This window comes from Hemiscyllium ocellatum, chromosome 11 (genome assembly GCF_020745735.1).
Source record: "Hemiscyllium ocellatum isolate sHemOce1 chromosome 11, sHemOce1.pat.X.cur, whole genome shotgun sequence".
NCBI classification, from domain to species: Eukaryota; Metazoa; Chordata; class Chondrichthyes; order Orectolobiformes; family Hemiscylliidae; genus Hemiscyllium; species Hemiscyllium ocellatum.
In genome coordinates this window covers 38,454,993-38,473,886 of record NC_083411.1, presented here as the reverse complement: position 1 = coordinate 38,473,886, position 18,894 = coordinate 38,454,993, and the positions used below count along the sequence as shown (strand labels likewise).

At 39.2% G+C, this 18,894-nt stretch overlaps 1 protein-coding gene across 1 annotated transcript; it reads right to left on the bottom strand.

Moving 5' to 3' along the window:
* Nucleotides 1-1,052: 1,052 nt before the first annotated feature.
* lamp2 (lysosomal-associated membrane protein 2) lies at nucleotides 1,053-17,257 on the bottom strand. Its single transcript, XM_060832141.1, has 9 exons — nucleotides 17,111-17,257; nucleotides 9,305-9,420; nucleotides 7,689-7,902; nucleotides 5,430-5,591; nucleotides 4,543-4,739; nucleotides 4,356-4,469; nucleotides 3,665-3,728; nucleotides 2,602-2,772; nucleotides 1,053-1,884 (listed from the first exon to the last, which is right to left on the bottom strand). Exons 1-9 carry the CDS (start codon nucleotides 17,154-17,156, stop codon nucleotides 1,745-1,747), a joined length of 1,224 nt encoding a protein of 407 aa, XP_060688124.1. The 5' UTR covers nucleotides 17,157-17,257; the 3' UTR covers nucleotides 1,053-1,744.
* Between the last annotated feature and the right edge of the window lie 1,637 nt (nucleotides 17,258-18,894).

Below are 18,894 nucleotides of genomic sequence, written 5' to 3'. Positions count from 1 at the left end.
TTGGAATCAAATCAAGACTAAACTTAAAACCAGAATGCAAATTACAAGTTTTAATTCAGTTGATCAATTTTTTAATAAATTGAAAAGCCTGCTATTGCAGCAAGATCAATTTTGATTAAAGAAATTCAACTAAACTGAATTTGTTTAAAATTACATTTTCAGATGCACATTTCAAAGTTCAGAATGAGTCACAAACATAGCTAAAACTGCAACATGCTATTTCAATCTTAGACTGAGCCAGCTATGCTCCATTCCTTAAAGTGGACAAACTAGTATTTTGGGTCACTAGATTGGAGCTCAAAAATACTTATTTAATAAATTTAATCCCTCAATTCAAGCTCAAGTAATTTTGAGTTTCATTACTGGCAAGCCAACACATACAAGATTCTTGTGTTTACATCGCCAAAACAGTTTCTCAAACTTAGCAGACAAGTGAAATCTCCCATTATGAAATATCGCTATAGATCTAAGAGAAACATGTTGGTTTTAGCTGTCATAAAGTTGAATTAGTATCATAACATGTAGTTTTAGTAAAGTTGTGCTATATTTAAATCAAGCATGTAGCAACTTAACCATAAAGAATTCAGAGGGGTAGATCTAAATTCGATTGTGGCATTGGTTAGAGTTTACAGCCTTTACAATGAGCACTATAAGTGCAAAACAAGCTTAAAATTCAATTGGTGTTCAATTTACAAAAAAAAAATTTGATATCACAAGCAGAGTTCTGCTGCAAGTGCCAAATTAAGATATCAACTCCATGACTACCAGCTCTGGTCATCTTGAAACCAGTGTGAAAGCCATTTTAGCAGGAAATAAAGCTAGTTCCAGTTTTAAAAAGTGTGATAGAAGTAGTGCAGCTAGACATTGTGCTAGGAATGGGCAACAACAAACATGACCCATATCTGCAAGAATAATGCTCAACTAGATAATTAGAAAAAAGAATGGTGAAACTTCTACTCATTGGTTAATTACAGCAGCTAGTTAGTGCAATGTCAAGTGAAAAATGTGCAAAGCTTTCAAATTCCTCAGCCTCAAATAAATGCTACGTCAGCTTACATGAAGATTTTTTATTATAAAGCAAAGTTAAACTTTACATACAAATGAGGCACAGGAATAAAGAAACTTGTCAAAGCTATAAATTTCCAAGATAAAAGTCAACATTCAAAACTTCCAGTGTCTAGAGTGCAGTGTGAAGGACTCCAGATCTCCAAATTAGAAAGTCAGTGGTCAACATTAGATAATATTTGCATGTGCCAATTAGAATGTACATTATGCAAATTGGAGAACATTCTTTCTACATTCCAAGGCACCCATTTTCCTTATGAAACAGGTCAAACATATACACAAACTATTCACATTTGTACAATTTCCACAGTACATCCAAACAAGCTACAGGAGATCTTGGTAAATATGTTCAGTTTCAGATTTGAAATTCATCAAGTTATTGTTGGAAATGCTGGTAGTAGTGCTGGCAAATTAGCAAGAGTTAATTTTGCGGATCACAGACAAGCTTACCAATTTAAAAGTCACCTTCTGCAGAACACTGCCTGGCAGAAATGCCACAATGAAAGATTATCTGCCAGCATTACATGAACATTTCATGTGTCAAGCATGGATGCAAGTTCACTAGCCCCAAGACTTAGCAAAAATCTAGTGCAATTGAAGTGGGAATTGAGGCAAGGACTTGCACCTACTACAGTAAACAGCAAAAAATCATGTCTTAAGATTTGGAGAATCAAAATCATTAGAGTGTTTGGTATCCAGCATAGCTTCTTCTTCTACCGATCACATAAGCAATCACAACAATCACAATTAAGCCAGCCAGAGCAGCACCAACTATAATAGGGATAAGGATGCTGTCATCATCCAGAGAACACTCTTCAGCTGTGGACAAAAATAAAATCAGATGAATTGCGAGGTACTGTTCAAAATGCATTAGCCATAAATAACTTGTATAAAAAGCAAAAGTGCTACAGATGCTGGAGTCCTAAAACAACAGTGGAAAAACCTAGGTCTGGCAAAGCAGTATCTGCTGAGAGAAACAAAGTTAATGAGTCTGATGTGATTTCAGTTTTGAAGAGTCAGACTATGCTAACTCCATTTTTCTCCACAGATGTTGTAAGACCCAAACTTCTCCAGCACATTTCATTTTGCCAAGCAATTTTGATTTGACAATTGCAGGATTTCTCCAAGTGCATTCCTTGTTAAGTAATCCTTATTGACATAGGTAGGATTGATTATTTTCTGCCCTGCAAGTCAATTTTCAGAGTGGAAAATGGAAATATAGGACTTTCCTATCCCTAGAAAAAAGGAACATAGCATATTTGAAATTAGCTTACATTCCTAGAGTTCTATTCAGGGATCAAAAATTTGTGAAAGTGTTGTGGCCCAATTTAATTCAATGGATTTTGGTTGTCATATCATGCAAACTAAAAGAGCAGCTATAGATGGGAGTGGGCAAAATACTCTGGGTCATAAAATGGAGCACCAATTCTAGCTGGATCAGGTAAATATTTAGGAGATGCCAAAAAGAAAAGTCATAACCCCTAGGTATAGGTTAACTTAAAGACACCTAGTTAGCTTTTCTTCATAAAAACCTACCTCTGGAAAAGGTTCCATTCTTAACCTCAAATGGTTGGAGCCACACATTAAATGTATTAATAGCCAACTTGTCAGTCACAACTAGCCTCTGTTCATTGCGACAGATGTATGAACTTCCAACAAATGCCTGCCAAAACTTCAGATTGCCATTGCTGCTGTTAAGTGTAGTTGCTGATGAAAAAAAGAAATTAGTTAGCCATTCCACAGTAACAAAACTACACAAATACAGATTGGAAATTCATTCCAGACTTGAATTTTATGCTCATCCATAATGATTAGGACACAAGTGTCAATATGCAAAAACAAAACTGCTCATCTGCACAGTTTTTGACACTGTCTCCATTACAATGTAGCAGTAATTATGTACAGCAACTAGAATCTAAGAAGTGGCTAACCATGAAAAAGGCCTCATTTTAAACAGAATTAAGCCAGCAAGTCTATTTAACCAGATGTTCCACAATTTGAACAGGACTTAATCATATTTAATCATGGACAGAACTAGAATTTGTGAACAATTGGGCAGAACGAGCTACCACTATTTAGAATTGCTAGGTTCCAAAAAAAAAGTCTTCAGTCCCAAGAAGAAATTTTTTTTAAAAATCAGAACAGGTAACAAACTTAACAAGGATTAGGAAAACAAATCAGCTGAAACAGTAGTCTTTATCCAAGTGTAGTTTATAACTTGGAAAACGCTAACAACTGAATTGAAGGGTAATTGAAAGCAAAACAGTTCTGTTGTCACAATGGTTCTAGACAGAATGAACTGCCAGATGAAGTGGCAGATGTAGCTATAGTTAAGACCTTTTAAAGCTATTTGATAATCACTAAATATGAAAAGGTTAGGGATATGGACCAAATGGAACCAGTTTCATTTGGGAAACTGGAAGGAGTTGGACCAAAGGTTGGATTTCTGTGATGTGTCACTGCTGGGAATTGGTCATGCAGAGCATTTTTTTCCCAGTAGATTCAGCTCCAATTGAATCAAGTCCTCAGAAAATATACAAGGTTTAAATAGAAAAATCAGCAAGGAAAAAATCTTTGGGCTTCAATAGCCAATACTTACTTGAACCATTTACAAGCAAGCTTACATTAGCCTGCACCTCCTTCAAGAAGAATTTGGATTGTTCCTGGATTAAAGATAAGGAGACAAGGCTCAAAAAAAGATTTGATTTTAAAGACTGCCAAATTCCCACATTGTGGGAGAAGTTTATACAATGATAGGAGACACTAAAAAGAGTCAGTGAGTGTTCATACAGATTTCAACAGTTTGTTGGAGCAATAGCTCATACCCCTGGGTTAAGGTGGTTGCTCAAGCTTCCCATTGTTAATGTGCTTGCTGAAACAAAGTTATATACACAACTGAATAGGAACAAACTAGCACCAAAAAGTTAATATACCTCACCAATGTATGTATAAACAAACAATTGAAATCAAGATCTAAAACACAAATCTTTGAACTGGATTTAAGCTAGCAACAAAAGAATTGCTTATACTATTTTCAAGTTTGTCCATGTTCTGAATAAAGGTTAGGTGGATTGGCCATACTGAATTGCCTAGTGTCTGGGAATGTTTAGGCTAGGTGATTAGTCATGGTAAGTGTGGGTTACAGGGACTGGGTAAAGTGTGGGATACTCTTCAGAGGGTTGTGGTGAACAATGCGAAAATGGCCTGCTTCCACATTGCAGGGATTTAAATGATTCTAAATCCAGTATGTCACTTTGTAGAATAATGGATCTACAAAAATCAACACTTACCACAAAGAAATGAAACTGAATAGTTGCATCTGTATCTTCTAGGAGGAGGACGGAATGTTTATCCCCACAACGTCCACTGGCAGTAGAATTGGAATTTATATTAATTACACGTGTCTGAGGGAAGAAAGAGTTGTTAAGAGTTTCATTTGTAATGCAAATGAGAATTCAAAGTACAGAAAAAAAATACCTGATTTTCTGTGTTGGTAATATTTAGTTGTAGTCCCATATTAGCAAGGAGGCAAGGATCACTTCCATTCTTAACGGTGTAGTTGCCCACTGCTGGCAGATCTGGAGGTGGCTTAGTTGGGATGGGGGTCACAGTGGAAGTTGTCTGTGTTGTAACTGGTGTGACAGTGGTTGATACATCTGCTTTACAGAAGGATTCTTGGAAGGAAAAGTGATTAACAGGTCAGTTTACTCTGTCTGAAATTCAATCTTCCAGGTTAATTCCTTAGCCTGTTACTACTTGGCCCAAACAGCTTCAAACATCCAGTTATACAAGATCATTCAACAGGGAATTTTTCTTCCTGTGCTTGGAGAAGTAACTTCACTAAGGTTTAATACTCTAAGTTATGTTCAATGAGGTTTAAAAATGAACATCTTTTCAGGTATGCCATTGGAGAATGGAGCTGCAAGCAATAGAGGAAGTGCCTGACAATGCAAGTGAAGCTATTGACTACAGTAGCAATTGTTCAGACCAAAATGGATTTATAACCAGGAGTGAGTTTTTGGACACAACTTTGCCAATGTAGTGTGGCTGGACACGACCTATCTACTCCCTGTCCCCACAGCCAAAACACAATGTGGAAACTAATTGAAAGCCAGTTTATAAAACGTTGACTCAAATGAGTTAAAAACATGGCTCAAGCTTTCTTTAACAATTTGTGTATTGACAAATGTTCACAACACTCCATCCAACCAGAACCAAGTTTTTCCTGTAAAGCCTAGCTAAAGTTAAGGCTACATAACCATTAGGGATCTGAACTCAAACAAGATCATATTGATATTCTAGAGATTTAGGTCACCACCCAATTGATTTTAAATGGCTTCACTATCAGTGGATTATTTTCCTACCATTTTTGCTAATTGTTCCATTCTCCACAAAAGCTTGAATGCCAACATGCCAAAAAACCATGACAACCGCTTCACTTGCAATAGCTTTAACACTTCTGCATGTGTAGATTGTGTTCAGGGGTACAGATTCCATTAGGGAATTCACAGCCACATGTTTTACACCTGCAGTAAAGAGAACAGAAAACAACATAGGACAATTAACTGTCAAAATTCTCAGAGGGAAGAAACAGGATAGTACAGCAAGCTTTAACTATAAACTGGTACAAGTTATACACCTGAAATACTGGACATTTACTGTACAATAATCACTGCAATTTCCAAGTCGTCAGTCGAAGGAGAGATTGAGAAGACTCGCTGCTGTTAAGACTTGAAGCAAAGTTCACAATATTATTCAACAAACTTATGCTGTAAATAAAACATGGTATAAACCCCCACTTTACGTTTCTATTATAGTCAGTCTTACAGCAGGGAAACAAGCCTTTCCATGTGAACCAGGTTTCTTAAGCTGAACTACTTCCTTTACCCACATTTGGCCTCAAGCTTGTCTATTCAAGTACTGGTTCAAATGGCTTTTGGAGTATTGCAATTGCTCCTGACTCTACCATTTCCTCTTGCAGCTTTTCTATATTTGCACCACCCTGTGTGAACAAGTTGCCCCTTAGGTCCCTTTTACATCTCACAGCTCAAACCTATGTCCCCCCTAGTTTTGGGAGACTATCCTGGGTCCTTTTTAAAAAAAAAGGTCCTGCCATTGCCTCCTCCACTCCAGGAAAGAAGATACCAACCTACCCTTATAACTCAAACCTTCTAGCCACAGTAACAGTTCGTCCTTTTTCACCTTTATCAGTTTAACATCCTTCCTATAGCAGGGTGATCAGAACTTGATTATTTGGACTTTTTGATCAACTGGGGGGAGGGGGGGGGGGGGGGTAAGATCTAATTAAAACAGAGGTGGTGTTTGGACGATGTCACCATTGGTAGGAGAGACTAAGACCCAACAGCACAGTCTTAGAGTAAAGGCAAGACCTTTTAGAACAGATGAGGAGAAATGTCTTTAGCCAGAAAGTGGTGAAACTATAGAATTCGCTGCCACAGAAGGCCATGGAAACTAAGTCATGAATATTTAAGATGAGATGGATAGGTTCTTGAGTACCAAGGATTATGGGGGGAAAAAAGGGTGCTGGAAAAGCACAGGTTAGGCAGCATCCACTGAGCAGGGCTTCCTGATTAAGGGCTCTTGCCCAAAGTGTCAATTCTCCTGCTCCATAAGATGCTGCCTCACCTGCTGAGCTTTTCCAACACCCCACTCTGGACTCTGATCTCCAACATCTGCCGTCTTCACTTTCTCCCCCTTGAGAAACTTACCATCCATTATTGGATAGTGGAACACATTAGTGGAGCTGAATGGCCTAATTTCTGCTCCTGTCATGGTCTTGATAAAGAATTGAAAACAATTCACTAGTAATGTTATGAAAGCCTTGCTCAGACAGTTTCAAGTATAACACGTATACTTTCTAATTTGAACTGTGCATAATTTATGATGCATAAACATTGTTTAGCATTAAGGAAGTAAATGCCTATAATTATACAACCCATCATAATTAGTTAAATCAATGCATTGATTAGAATACTGCCTCAACCAAGAACTGTTTCTTATTGGACTTTAAAATATTTCAGTAATTCATCTGAGTGAAATAGATTGTAAACAAGTTTAAATAATATTGCACATAAGAATTGTTATTTTTGATGCCACTGGATGACTGGAGAACTCTGCACTCCCAGTCATGGTATCATGCAGTGACAAACAGTACATGACTTTTTACTGACGTCTGATATTCATTCTGCATTCAACTATCAACTTAGTTGAAGTTCAAGATCCACTCTGGGAATTGAATATATTACCCAGCCACCCTCATGAAACTTAAAGTTTAACGCAATCTACTATTTTCCACAGTATTTAAGTTGCACAATGTTAATGCAGGTTCATTAACACTTCATCCCACATTCTGCTGTAGTGTCTGCAGAATAACATCAAGTGGGTTTCCCACTAAAACTAGGCACTTAATCTGTTGCTGATGCCTGTCAGCAGCTCAATTAAAGCCATCAGAATAAAACAGGTTGGACCAAGGAGTCTGTTTCCATGCTGTACATTTGACTAATAATTTAGAGATGTGTGGCTCAACTAGTTAAGAAACAAATATTATTCCCATGATGAACATTTAATCCATGTTATAAACAGGAAATTAATAAGGGTCATACTTTTGTTTTTTGCTCCAGGAAAGAGTTTTGCATCACTGGTGTTATAAGTGAAAGTCAGTACATCACCACTAAATTTGCTGTCAGTATGAGAGAAGTTTAAGCTCAAGGAGTGACCAGTCCCAAAGCCCATGTTCAACAAGGGAGCTGAATTGTTACCACCACATGTGCTTCCATTGGATGATAATGAATCTGGCAACTGGAAAGTTGCATTTTCCTAAAATAAAAGAAAGATCAAAATTAAATTGGTTAAAGCAAGCTAATTTGGCACATTACAGCACTGGTAGACAATCTTACATCTTCATCCCATGGAATTAAAAACAAAAAACAGAATCTCAATCAGGGAATGTGGTTTGGAAAGTTATTTTAAATGACTAAACCTAAGTATGGTCAAATAACCACCTTGACCAAGTTGAGATCAATTTTAGTCCAAACTGAAATGAGCAACAGTCATAACTAGAGCTATCACTCATTCTATTAGAACTGCCATTTCAGGCTAAAATCAGCCACAAACGTTCTGTTGAGAAAAACGTACAACCCAACATTTTAAAGATCAACAGGATTGGACCACAAAGTTGACCACCTCCACTCAGATGCTACAAGTTAAAAAGGGGCAGTTGAATGGAGAAAAATGTGCATTAAATAAATAAAGTATCTTTCATAGGGAGTTAAAGTATAATAAGCCCAAGTTGAGGCAAGTAAGCCACCATGAAATTTATTATGGGCTGAAAGTTCTATTTAATTGCTCAAAAATTTGACAAATCTTTAATACGTGACCCATGAACAAAATGGACCTGCATATAAAAAGTGATATTCTGTGGTCACTATATTGAAGTTAGATGCTGAGCAAGATTAGGAGATAAAGACTTCATGGAGGTTTATTAAATCTCCTGTTGGTATTTTGGGACAATTACCTAAATTGCAAAGTAGCATTGACCCAGTGAAGCAAAATTGATTTGATATAACATCATAGCTGTTGAATGTTAACTACAAATTAAATCTCTTCAATTGATGTTTTAAAAAACCAAGCTGATGTCCTAATGGAAGGACCATCATAAAAAGGTTTTTATATTTCTGTAATCTATTTCTATTTACTGTACTTAAGTATAGTACAGCTTACACTTGAAGGGAGTTTGACTATTAATCCAAACAACTCAAATCTAACATTCAACTTTAAGACCGTTTAAGATTGTTTAGACAGTTGATGGCAAAAGTTTAACTTCATTTTACCTTGCAGGCAATTGAATCGCCACACTTGGTCCCCACTCAACTTTGTTTTTGAATATTGACCAGGTCATTCATTCCCCCACACAAACATGTAATTGATTTATGAATGGACACATTGTAAACTGGGTTCCGAACATGATCTTAAAGGATATGGCTTTAGGACTCAACACAGATCACAAAGGACTAGTTGAAAACAGGTGACGAGATCATTACAGCTGAAAAGGATTCTCAGATCTGCAAATAACAATCCGGACCCCAAAACTTAAGCAAATTTCAAGCAACAGCATTGAGCCCAAACTGTAGCATATGAACACAAACTGATCTAAAGTTAGTTATGAGCTTCCTGTCTGGAAGCTACTTATTGCTTTACTTTTGTACTGCAAGTTACTTACCATTGTCCCATTTCCTTCATAAAGAACAGTAAAGTTGACAGACAATACAGCATATATACAGGTTTTGTTATCCTGGCCATGGACCTCAATCTTGACTGCTTGAGCAACTGAAATTGCTGGAAAAGAGTGGTCAAATTACACTTCAGCCAACGTAAAAAAGGTTCAGCTTGTACACGATAGTTTCATAAGCAATTTCTGTACTTCTCTGTAGCAGCTATGTTACACCATCTACAATAAGGCCACTTAAAGAGACAGGTCTGAACCAGTTTCAAATACAATAAAATGCTCACAGCAACAGGTGGAGTTAGGTTAAATTGTATCAAGGCTGCTCAATTGATGACTGAAGATGTGGTTTCAAGTAGATTGACATCCCAACACAGCTACAGGATGACTGGTAACTCAATTCAGAGGGCTTAGGGCAGAAAGGCCAATCAAAAATTTAGAAGGTCAACTTAAACTTTTCTTTGGTACCAATAAACTTGATGTTGCATACTTCTGAAAATATTCCAGAATCATTTAACAGATCAATTGATTCTCTCCAGATGCTAACATACCCTTTCTACCAAACACAGTAACATGATTTTAGTCGATGAAAATGCTTCACATTTCAGTCTTGTACTCACTATGTGTACCATACTCAAGGTTAGCATCTGACCTGACATAGCAGCACAAGAAGTTTCCTTCAGAAATTTAGGCACAACTGCAGACGCCACAGTGCTTCATGGAGAACATTTGAAATTGTAGAGCAGAATGGTGTGGACCAAAAGCTTAAGTCAGTTCCTACAATACACAATTATGCCAAAAGGCTACAAGAATGGAAACTTCATGAAACAAATACTCTAAAATTTTAAAAACTAGAAACGTTTGGCTTCCTTTTTTTGGAAGTTAAGTGAGAAAGAAAGATGTTGACATCAAGGAAGCATTTAACCAAGTATGGCACTAAGAAGCACTAACAAAACAGTCAACAGGAATTTAGGAAGCTCTTGAGTTGGGAAAGAGTCATATGTACAGCATGGAAACAGACCCTTTGACCCAACCCATCCATGCCAGACAGATATCCCAACCCAATCTAGTCCGATCTGGCAACACCAGGCCCATATCCCTCCAAACCCTTCCTATTCATATACCCATCCAAATGCCTCTTAAATGTTGCAATTGTACCAGCCTCCACCACTTCCTCTGGCAAGTCATTCCATGCATGTACCACCCTCTGCATGAAAAAGTAGCCCCTTAGGTCTCTTTTATATCTTTCCCCTCACCCTAAACCTAAGCTCTCCAGTTCTGGATTCCTCCATCTCAGGGAAGAGATTTTGCCTATTTATCCTATCCGTGCCCCACAATTTTGTAAAACTCTAAGATCACCCTTTAGCCTGCAATGCTCCAGCCTGTTCAGCCTCTCCCAATAGCTCAAATCCTCCAACCCTGGCAATATCCTTGTAAGTCTTTTCTGAACCCTTTCAAATTGGACAAAATCTTTCCAATAGGAAGGAGACCAGAATTGCACACAATATTCCAACAGTGGCCTAACCAATGTCCTGTACAGCCGCAACATGACCTCCCAACTCCTGTACTCAATACTCTGACCAATAAAGGAAAGCATACCAAACACCTCCTTCACTATCCCACCTACCTGCAATTCCACATTCAAGGAGCTATGGACCTGCACTCCAAGGTCTTTGTTAAGCAACACTCTAGGACCTTACCATTAAGTATAAAAGTCCTGCTAAGATTTGCTCTCCCAAAATGCAGCACCTCATTTATCTGAATTAAACTCCATTTGCCACTTGGTAGCCCATTGGTTCATCTGGTCAAGATCCTGTTGTAAGAGGTAACCACCTTCACTGTCCACTACACCTCCAATTTTCGTGTCGTCTGCAAACTCACTAACTGTACCTCTTATGCTCACATCCAAATCACTTATGTGAAATGACAAAAAAATTAGAGGACCCAGCACCAATCCTTGTGGCACTCCACTGGAGACAGGCCTCCAGTCTGAAAAACAACTTCACCACCCCCTCTGTCTTCTACCTTTGAGCAAATTCTGTATCCAAATAGTTAGTTCTCCCTGTATTCCATGAGATGTAACCTTGCTAATCAGTCTCCCATGGAGGACCTTGTTGAATGCTTTACTGAAGGTCATACAGATCACATCTACTGCTCTGCCCTCAATCCACTTCTCCAAAAAGAAAACTCAATCAAATTTGAGAGACATGATTTCCCATGCACAAAGCTATGTTGACTATCCCTAATCAGTCCTTGCCTTTCCAAATACATGTACATTGTCCCTCAGGATTCCCTCCAACTTGCCCAAAGTCAGGCTCACTGGTCTATAGTTCCCTGACTTGTCCTTACCACCCTCCTTAAACAATGGCACCACATTTGCCAACCTCCAGTCTTCCAGCACCTCACCTGTGAGGATCAATGATACAAATCTCTCAGCAAGAGGCCCAGCTTCCCACAGTTCTAGGGTATACCTGATCAGGTCCTGGGGATTTATCCATCTTTACCCATTTCAAGACATCCAGCACTTCCTCCTGTAATCTGGACAGTTTGCAAGATGTCATCTATTCCCCTACAATCTATCTTCCATATCTTTTTCCATAGTAAATCCAGATGCAAAATTTAGTATCTCCCCCATTTTCTGCAGCTCCACACAAAGGCTGCCTTGCTGATCTTTGAGCAATCTTGAACAAATTTTCTCCACAGATGGTGCCAGATCTTAAAGAAAAGCAGAAATTGAGAAAATCTCAGAACAAAGATGGCAGTGATTGAATGTAGTCATCTCAGTTCTACAATACAGACTTCCTCAGGTTAGCATCTTATGCCTAAGATGTAACTGCTGTAATATTAGATTATTCACCAGTATTTAATAGTTAAATATTTGAAGTGAGAAACTGCAACAATTAACCTAGTTATCTAGTTCAATTAACCTTTGGTGGGAAATCAACTTGCAACGATTGTGGAGTTGAAACTGCGCCATGCAATGCAGGTGCTAAGGTAAAGATTGGATTGGTTAGCTAAACCGTCTGGATAGCTTGTTTGCAATGCATAGTGATGCCATCAGCAGAAGTCCATTTCTATTACCAGTGAAAGTCACTAAAAAGATTCAATGTTTTCAACCTCACTTCATCTAAGATATGGATAGCTTCACTACCAGGATTTGGGAATACCCCATTTCCCAGTGCTGTTGTTAGAAAACAAGAGTTCTAGGCTTTTGACCCAGTGGCATTGAATGAATGGTAATTTGAGGGGAATTTACTGAATTGGTAGTCTTGCACATCGAACCCCCTCCATTAGGAGGGAGGGGGTTCAGAAGACACTGTTCAAGTAAACCAAGTAATTTATTGCAAAGAATCTTATGTACACTGCTGCCAAAGTACATCATTGCACATCAAGGGTAGGTGATTAGATTATCTGGATGGAAATGGTTTACGGTAAAATGTTTTTTGCCACAGCCGTAGCTTGGGATATCTGTATTCTTGGATATAGACTACACTGCAGTGCTGATGACTGATGTAATCAAATAACCCATTTCTGAACTCATGATAGAAGAAAGGCTGTAACTAGAAGAACTCAAGTTTCTGGTTTATAACCAAAGCAACTAACTTGCAGCTTGATCGTACATAGTATGCCAATCATATCAAAGCTAGGTTATTTTAACTACTTGTTGTGAATTTGAAACCACTACTTTAACAGTTGCCAGTGATAAAAACGTGCACACATCTTGACCAAAAATGTTTGATTAAATCATTCAGTTAACTTTGGGCATGTGAAATTTGTACTTAAAACAGTTCCTTCCTTAAAAAACTATAGGTAGGTTACCAAACTGCAAAACATGAACGCAAAGCATTGGCCACCACATATAGCAAAAGTGGAAACAGTGTAACAAGCAATACACTTGCATAGGGTATTTTAAATCTTTGTCCCCATATAAAGTAAGCCTAACAAGAATACAACAGTAAACCTGCAGCAACAGCTAACTTATGGATACTAGGTAGGGAGGAAAGGATTCAAGCAGAATTGCTTCCTTTCTTCAATCATTTCTTCCCAAGGTGACTGCCTGCATAAGCTGAAATTAGCTCTATGGGAATACAGTTTGCCATATGTGCCTTTGTGAAGTCAGACAATTACAAATTAGAAATTAAAGCAAAAAAGTGAACTTAAATTCCATAACATGAAAAAAAAAATCAGAAAAATAGCCCACCATGATTTTAAAGATTCAAAATAATTTCTGACTTGTGCCAAGTATGTCAACAAGTTAATGTTGCACTTTAAACAAATTAAATGCAAGATTCTACATACAATTTATAATGTCAACAGGCTAGATTCAGTCAAAAGAGGGGAACAGTCAAACATCCTGTGCTAAACCACCATCGTGAAAGGCAATTGCTACGGTGTGAAAACAAGCCTAAGCATCATGCAGCAGTGACACTTGTCATATTTTGCAGGGACTAAGCCAAATGCTGTCAGGTTTATTTAAAGATTTCAGAAAAAATGTCAACTTGCATTTGCTTAAAATTTTAAAGCACAGAATGTTATCTTTAAGAAAGACATCTATGAAGTTGCAAGAGACAAGAGTTGGACGACTTGGAATCTGTTGAGGAGCCAAAAAGGGTAAAAGGACCCTGATAAAAATTGTGTACAGACCGAGTGGTCAGGATGTGGAGAAGACAATAAAAATCAGGAAATAGAAAACGCATGCAAGAAAAGCACATGAGAGATCATGGGGAGGTTTTACATACAGATGGATTGCAGAAAAGAACCAAGTTGGTATTAGATCACAAGAGGAAGAATTCTCAGTCTGAGAGATGGTTTTTACAGCAGTTTGTCATTAAGCCCACTAGGGAACAGAAAAGTCTGGATTTGGTGCTGTGTAATGAAGCAGTCATAATTATGGAGCTTAAGGTGAAGGAACTCATATGGAGCAGTGACAATATGAAACTGCAGGGTGAATTCTGAGGGGGAGAAGTTGGAATCTGATGTAACAGTATGTAGTTAACTTTACTAAGTTGTCAAAGACTGAGAGAGGAGTTGGCCAGAGTTAATTGAAGGGAGACACTGAAGCCACAACGGCAGGAGTTTTGGATGGGATTCAGGAGGCACAGTAGCAATTCATCCCAAGTGAAAAAATGGAGAGACAGGAGCAAAAGTGGACACTGGACCACTGAAAAAAAATGAGGCTGGAATATGAGTAATGATAAACATGACAGGTACTTTGCACATGTACAGCAGAAGACACCAACAGCATACCAGAACAGTCAGGGATAAATAGGAGTAATGGTCATCATTAAGGAGAAGGTATTGGGGAAACCGAAGGGTCAGAAGGTGGATAAGTCACCCAGACCAGATGGATGACATCCTGGAATTCTTAAGATGACGAGACTGTAGGGGTATTCTTTTAGGAAACAAATCAGGGTGGGGTCTCAAAACTGGAAAATGGCTAATGTAACACCTCTGTTTAAAGAGGGAGGAAAGGCAGAAGACAGGAAACTATAACCCATTAACCTGACCTCAGTTACTGATAAAGGTCTGAGTGTCCATTACAAAGGGAGAGATTGCAGAGTACTTGACATAGCCTGGCACAATAAGGCTGAGTCAACATGGCACAGTCCTGGAGAGGTCATTCCTGAAATCCATTAGATTTCTTTGAGATGGTAACAAGTTTACCAAAGCAAAGCCAGTGGACATGATCTATTAGGGTTTCTAGAGGACCTCAGCAGCTTCCCATGTGGCAGAAAGGCAAAGAGACAGATAAAAGGAGCCTTTTTCAGGACAGCAGTGAATGTGAGTAGAATTCTGCAGGGGCCTATATTGGTACAACTAGGTGATCCCAATATAGGAATGAGGCAGTCATAAATGTAGCAAAGATGGTGAAAAGATAGGTAACATTGAGGATGCAGATAAGCTCTACAAAAACAGACTAGGAAAATGAGCAAAGAAATAGCAGATGGAATACAATGTGGGAAAGTGAGAATATGCACTTTGGGAAGCAGCATAGACTTATAAATGGGAAAGGTTTCAGAAATCTGAAGCACAAAGGGGCTTTGAGGATTTAAGGTTAAACATGCAGGTGCAGGTCACAGGAAGGCAAATGTGACATTAACATTCATTTCAAGAGGACGAGAAAATACAAGAGCAGGTATGTACTGCTGAGATGAAATATGGCTCTGATCAGACTGCATTTGAAGCAGTAACAGTTTTGGACCTCACAGCAAAGACTTGCTGATATTGTTAAGAATCCCAAGGGAGTTTTACAAGAACGATTCCAAGGATGAAGAGCTTATCAGGAGGAGCAGTTGAAGACTCTGGGTTTATACTCAAGTTAATGAGGAGAGGGGATCTGATTAAAACTTAGAACACAGAAGCCTGGATATCATGGACAAGGACAAGACTAGAACAAGGACCCAGTCTCAGTAAAGGCATGAACTTACCAATCTAGAAAAGTAATATTTTTCAATCAGCATTTGGTGAATTCATATCTAACACTAATTTATTGCAGCTTTCTGTAGAGGCCAAGTCATGGTGTATTTGAGACAGATAGCTCAATTCATGATTAGCAAGCCATTAAGGGTTACAGGCAGAACATAAATTAGGTTGAGAAAGTAAATAGAATGGCAGAGCAGACTCAATGGGTAGAGTGGCCTAGTTTTGTTCTTACATTCTCCAGGTTATGGAATCACAGTACAGATTCTTCAGTCCAACTCATTAATACCAAACATCTCAATTTGATCTCATCCCATTTTGCTAAACTTTGGCCCACATCCCTCAACTCTTTCTACGTACATATCAAGATGGCTTTTTAAAACATTTTACCAGCCTCCACCACTTGCTCTGGCAGCTAGTTCCATACACACTACCCTCTGAAAAATTACCAGATGCCTTTTAAAATTTTCTCCATCCCTCACCTAAAACCTATGCCGTCTAGTTTTCGACTCCCCCTCCCTCAGGATGGTCTTCATCTGCACATCCTAACCAAGCCACTCATGATTTTAAAAGCCACTGTAAAAGTCACCCCTCAAACTCCAATACCAGTGGAAAATAGCCCCAGCCCTACAGATTCTCCCTCAAACCACCCCCTCCCCCGCCTTAGAACTCTAAACGGGAGCATAAGTTAAGGAAACTAAAACAGTTGGATAATATTCGAGTTACAAAGAGGGAAAATAACCGCTAAGAACTTCGGAATAGTCGAAGCTTTTCCCTCGGGTAAAATAAGATTTATTGCATTTTTTAGAACCATTGCAGATAACCGCAAAGCTGAGGGGGTGGGAGAAGGGAAAAGCAAACCCGGAGCCGGTGCGCAGACACACTAAAGTCGGTGCACAAAAGAAAAATCACAAACGCTGTAGGTGCGGAAACGGCAGGGTTAACCAGGCGGCTGGCAGGCAGGCAGGCAAGCCCGTGTTACTGCTTACACTTGTACAGCACTCCTGCCCTTTAATCACGGGAAATACATAACCACTCGATCACACCGTGTACCTGCAAGGCGACATACTGAGGGGGGGGGGGGGGGGGGGGGGTGTGGAAGAGCTGTGAAGAGAAGGTGAAGTTGGGGAGGGCGGGGAAGAGAAGGAAGGTGAAGTGGGGTGGGGGTGGTGGAAGGAAGGTAGAGGGAAGGAGGAAAGTGTGGTGGTTGGGGGGGGGGGGAGAGAAGAGAAGGGAGGAATAAGGATGAGGAGCGGGCGTGTGAAGGAGAGAGGGGGGGGGCACCTACACCCACCACCCCCAGGTCAGAAAAGAAAGCAAGGCACCTCAGCGCCCTCCAACAGTCTTTACTCCCCACCCCAATCCCCACTAGGCCAGGCGTACCGGCAACAAGCAGCACAACGAGATGAGAGGCTCCAAACCGCGGCATGGCGACTAACGACAAACGGGTAGCCTAACAGCAAAGCAACGACCAGACAGGTTACTCCTCAATACCGCCGACGGCCTCCCCACCTTAACCCGCACGTGACTCTCTCCTCCCACGGACTGCCCCATCCCACCAATCATCCTCCAGCTGCCTCACTGGTCCGTGCCGCGACACAGCCAATCGCCGCGCGGTCCGCAACCCAGATGACCAATGGGAGGCGGCCTGTGCCCCGTCAGTGTCTCTCTCAAAACACAGGTCCGGCCGGCGGAGAATTGGCCAATGACACGCGAGAACCTCCACCCATTCACCAATCACAGGTCTCCTGTCGGAGGGTGGCATCTAACAAAGTACAATTGGCTTGAGACTGTTGTGGCCAAGTTCGTTCTTGTGCAGAGCCCTGACAATCTCTTAGAGCCTTCAGCAGCTCAAGTGCAGCCAATACAGAAGTATCTAAACTTTGACAGAAATGTAAGGCATTTGCTTCCCTTGTGGTATTGATGTTTTGGACTCTGACACCTGCTGATGTCAGAATGATCACGAGCCAGGATACTGAATCAGGTGGTGGATGTCATGTGATGTTGTATAATAGTTGACTAAACTTTCATTCATTAATAATGCTGCAACAATTGTACCAATAGATTTAATCTTCGATCTGTTCTATTGCCTGAATTTTAACTATTTCCATTTTGATTTTGAAAAAATCTGTAATTAAAAGTGTACGTTTAAATTATTGTACTATTATAGACACTCTTTCTACCTGCTGAAATAAAACAATATTGTACGTTTGGGCCCCCTCAGCAGTATGGGGGCCTGTTTAAAGTGTGCACTGAGTACAATACGTATCAAAACATGATACTGATAATTTCTCTACTCCTTCGACAGCTTTTCATGCCTGTCTTTTTTTTGCCCAATATTTTTATATCACATTCAGGTTGAAAACTTGTCCAGATAAAATGTAAAACTTAATTTTCATTATTTTATCCAAATGATCTATTTCAGGATATCAAATTCGTGAGGCTAAATCTGTGCTCATAACTCTTGATGTTTGGAATGTTGAATAAGTGTCCAAAAGAACAGAAATTTCTTGAAATTTTTAGGCAAAGTCCACCAAATCTTTAAATATCAGAATGGAATCAGTTTGCAGTTTTGTACTCTTATTCACAGATCTTTATGATCACATTTTCTTAATAGCTTGGGATAGGAGTGAAATATTTCAATATCAATCACAGATAATGTTTTTTTCCAAATTTGTATGTGGTTGTCTTGACAGTTGAAAAAGAAAAATGCATGCCACTCCATTTATTCATCTTCTGAAAATGCTATCCAGGTCACATAGTTGAATAACTCAAAGGATTGCAGCTGTATCAATATCACTGCCTAGAGAGGCCAGAGTTAAAAATCACACTATACCAGGTTTTGTCCAACAGGTTTATTTGGAAGCACTAGCTTTTGGAGCACTGCTCCTTCATCAGGTAATTGTGGAGAATAAGATTGTAAAACACAAAATTTATAGCACAAATTTACAGTGTGAATTGTACTCATACACATATACGTTTGTGGGCTGAATTTGTACTTGCAGAATTACATTTTACTTTGCTCAAAAAACTGCATGAATCCATGTAAGATTCTGTAAATCCATTTTTTAGATTAGAATCAGTTTGACCATTGTGGCACAGACAGCCTCACAGGGAGTTAACACCTTCAGTACCTTATCTGGGATGACATGACACCAATTGTTAAA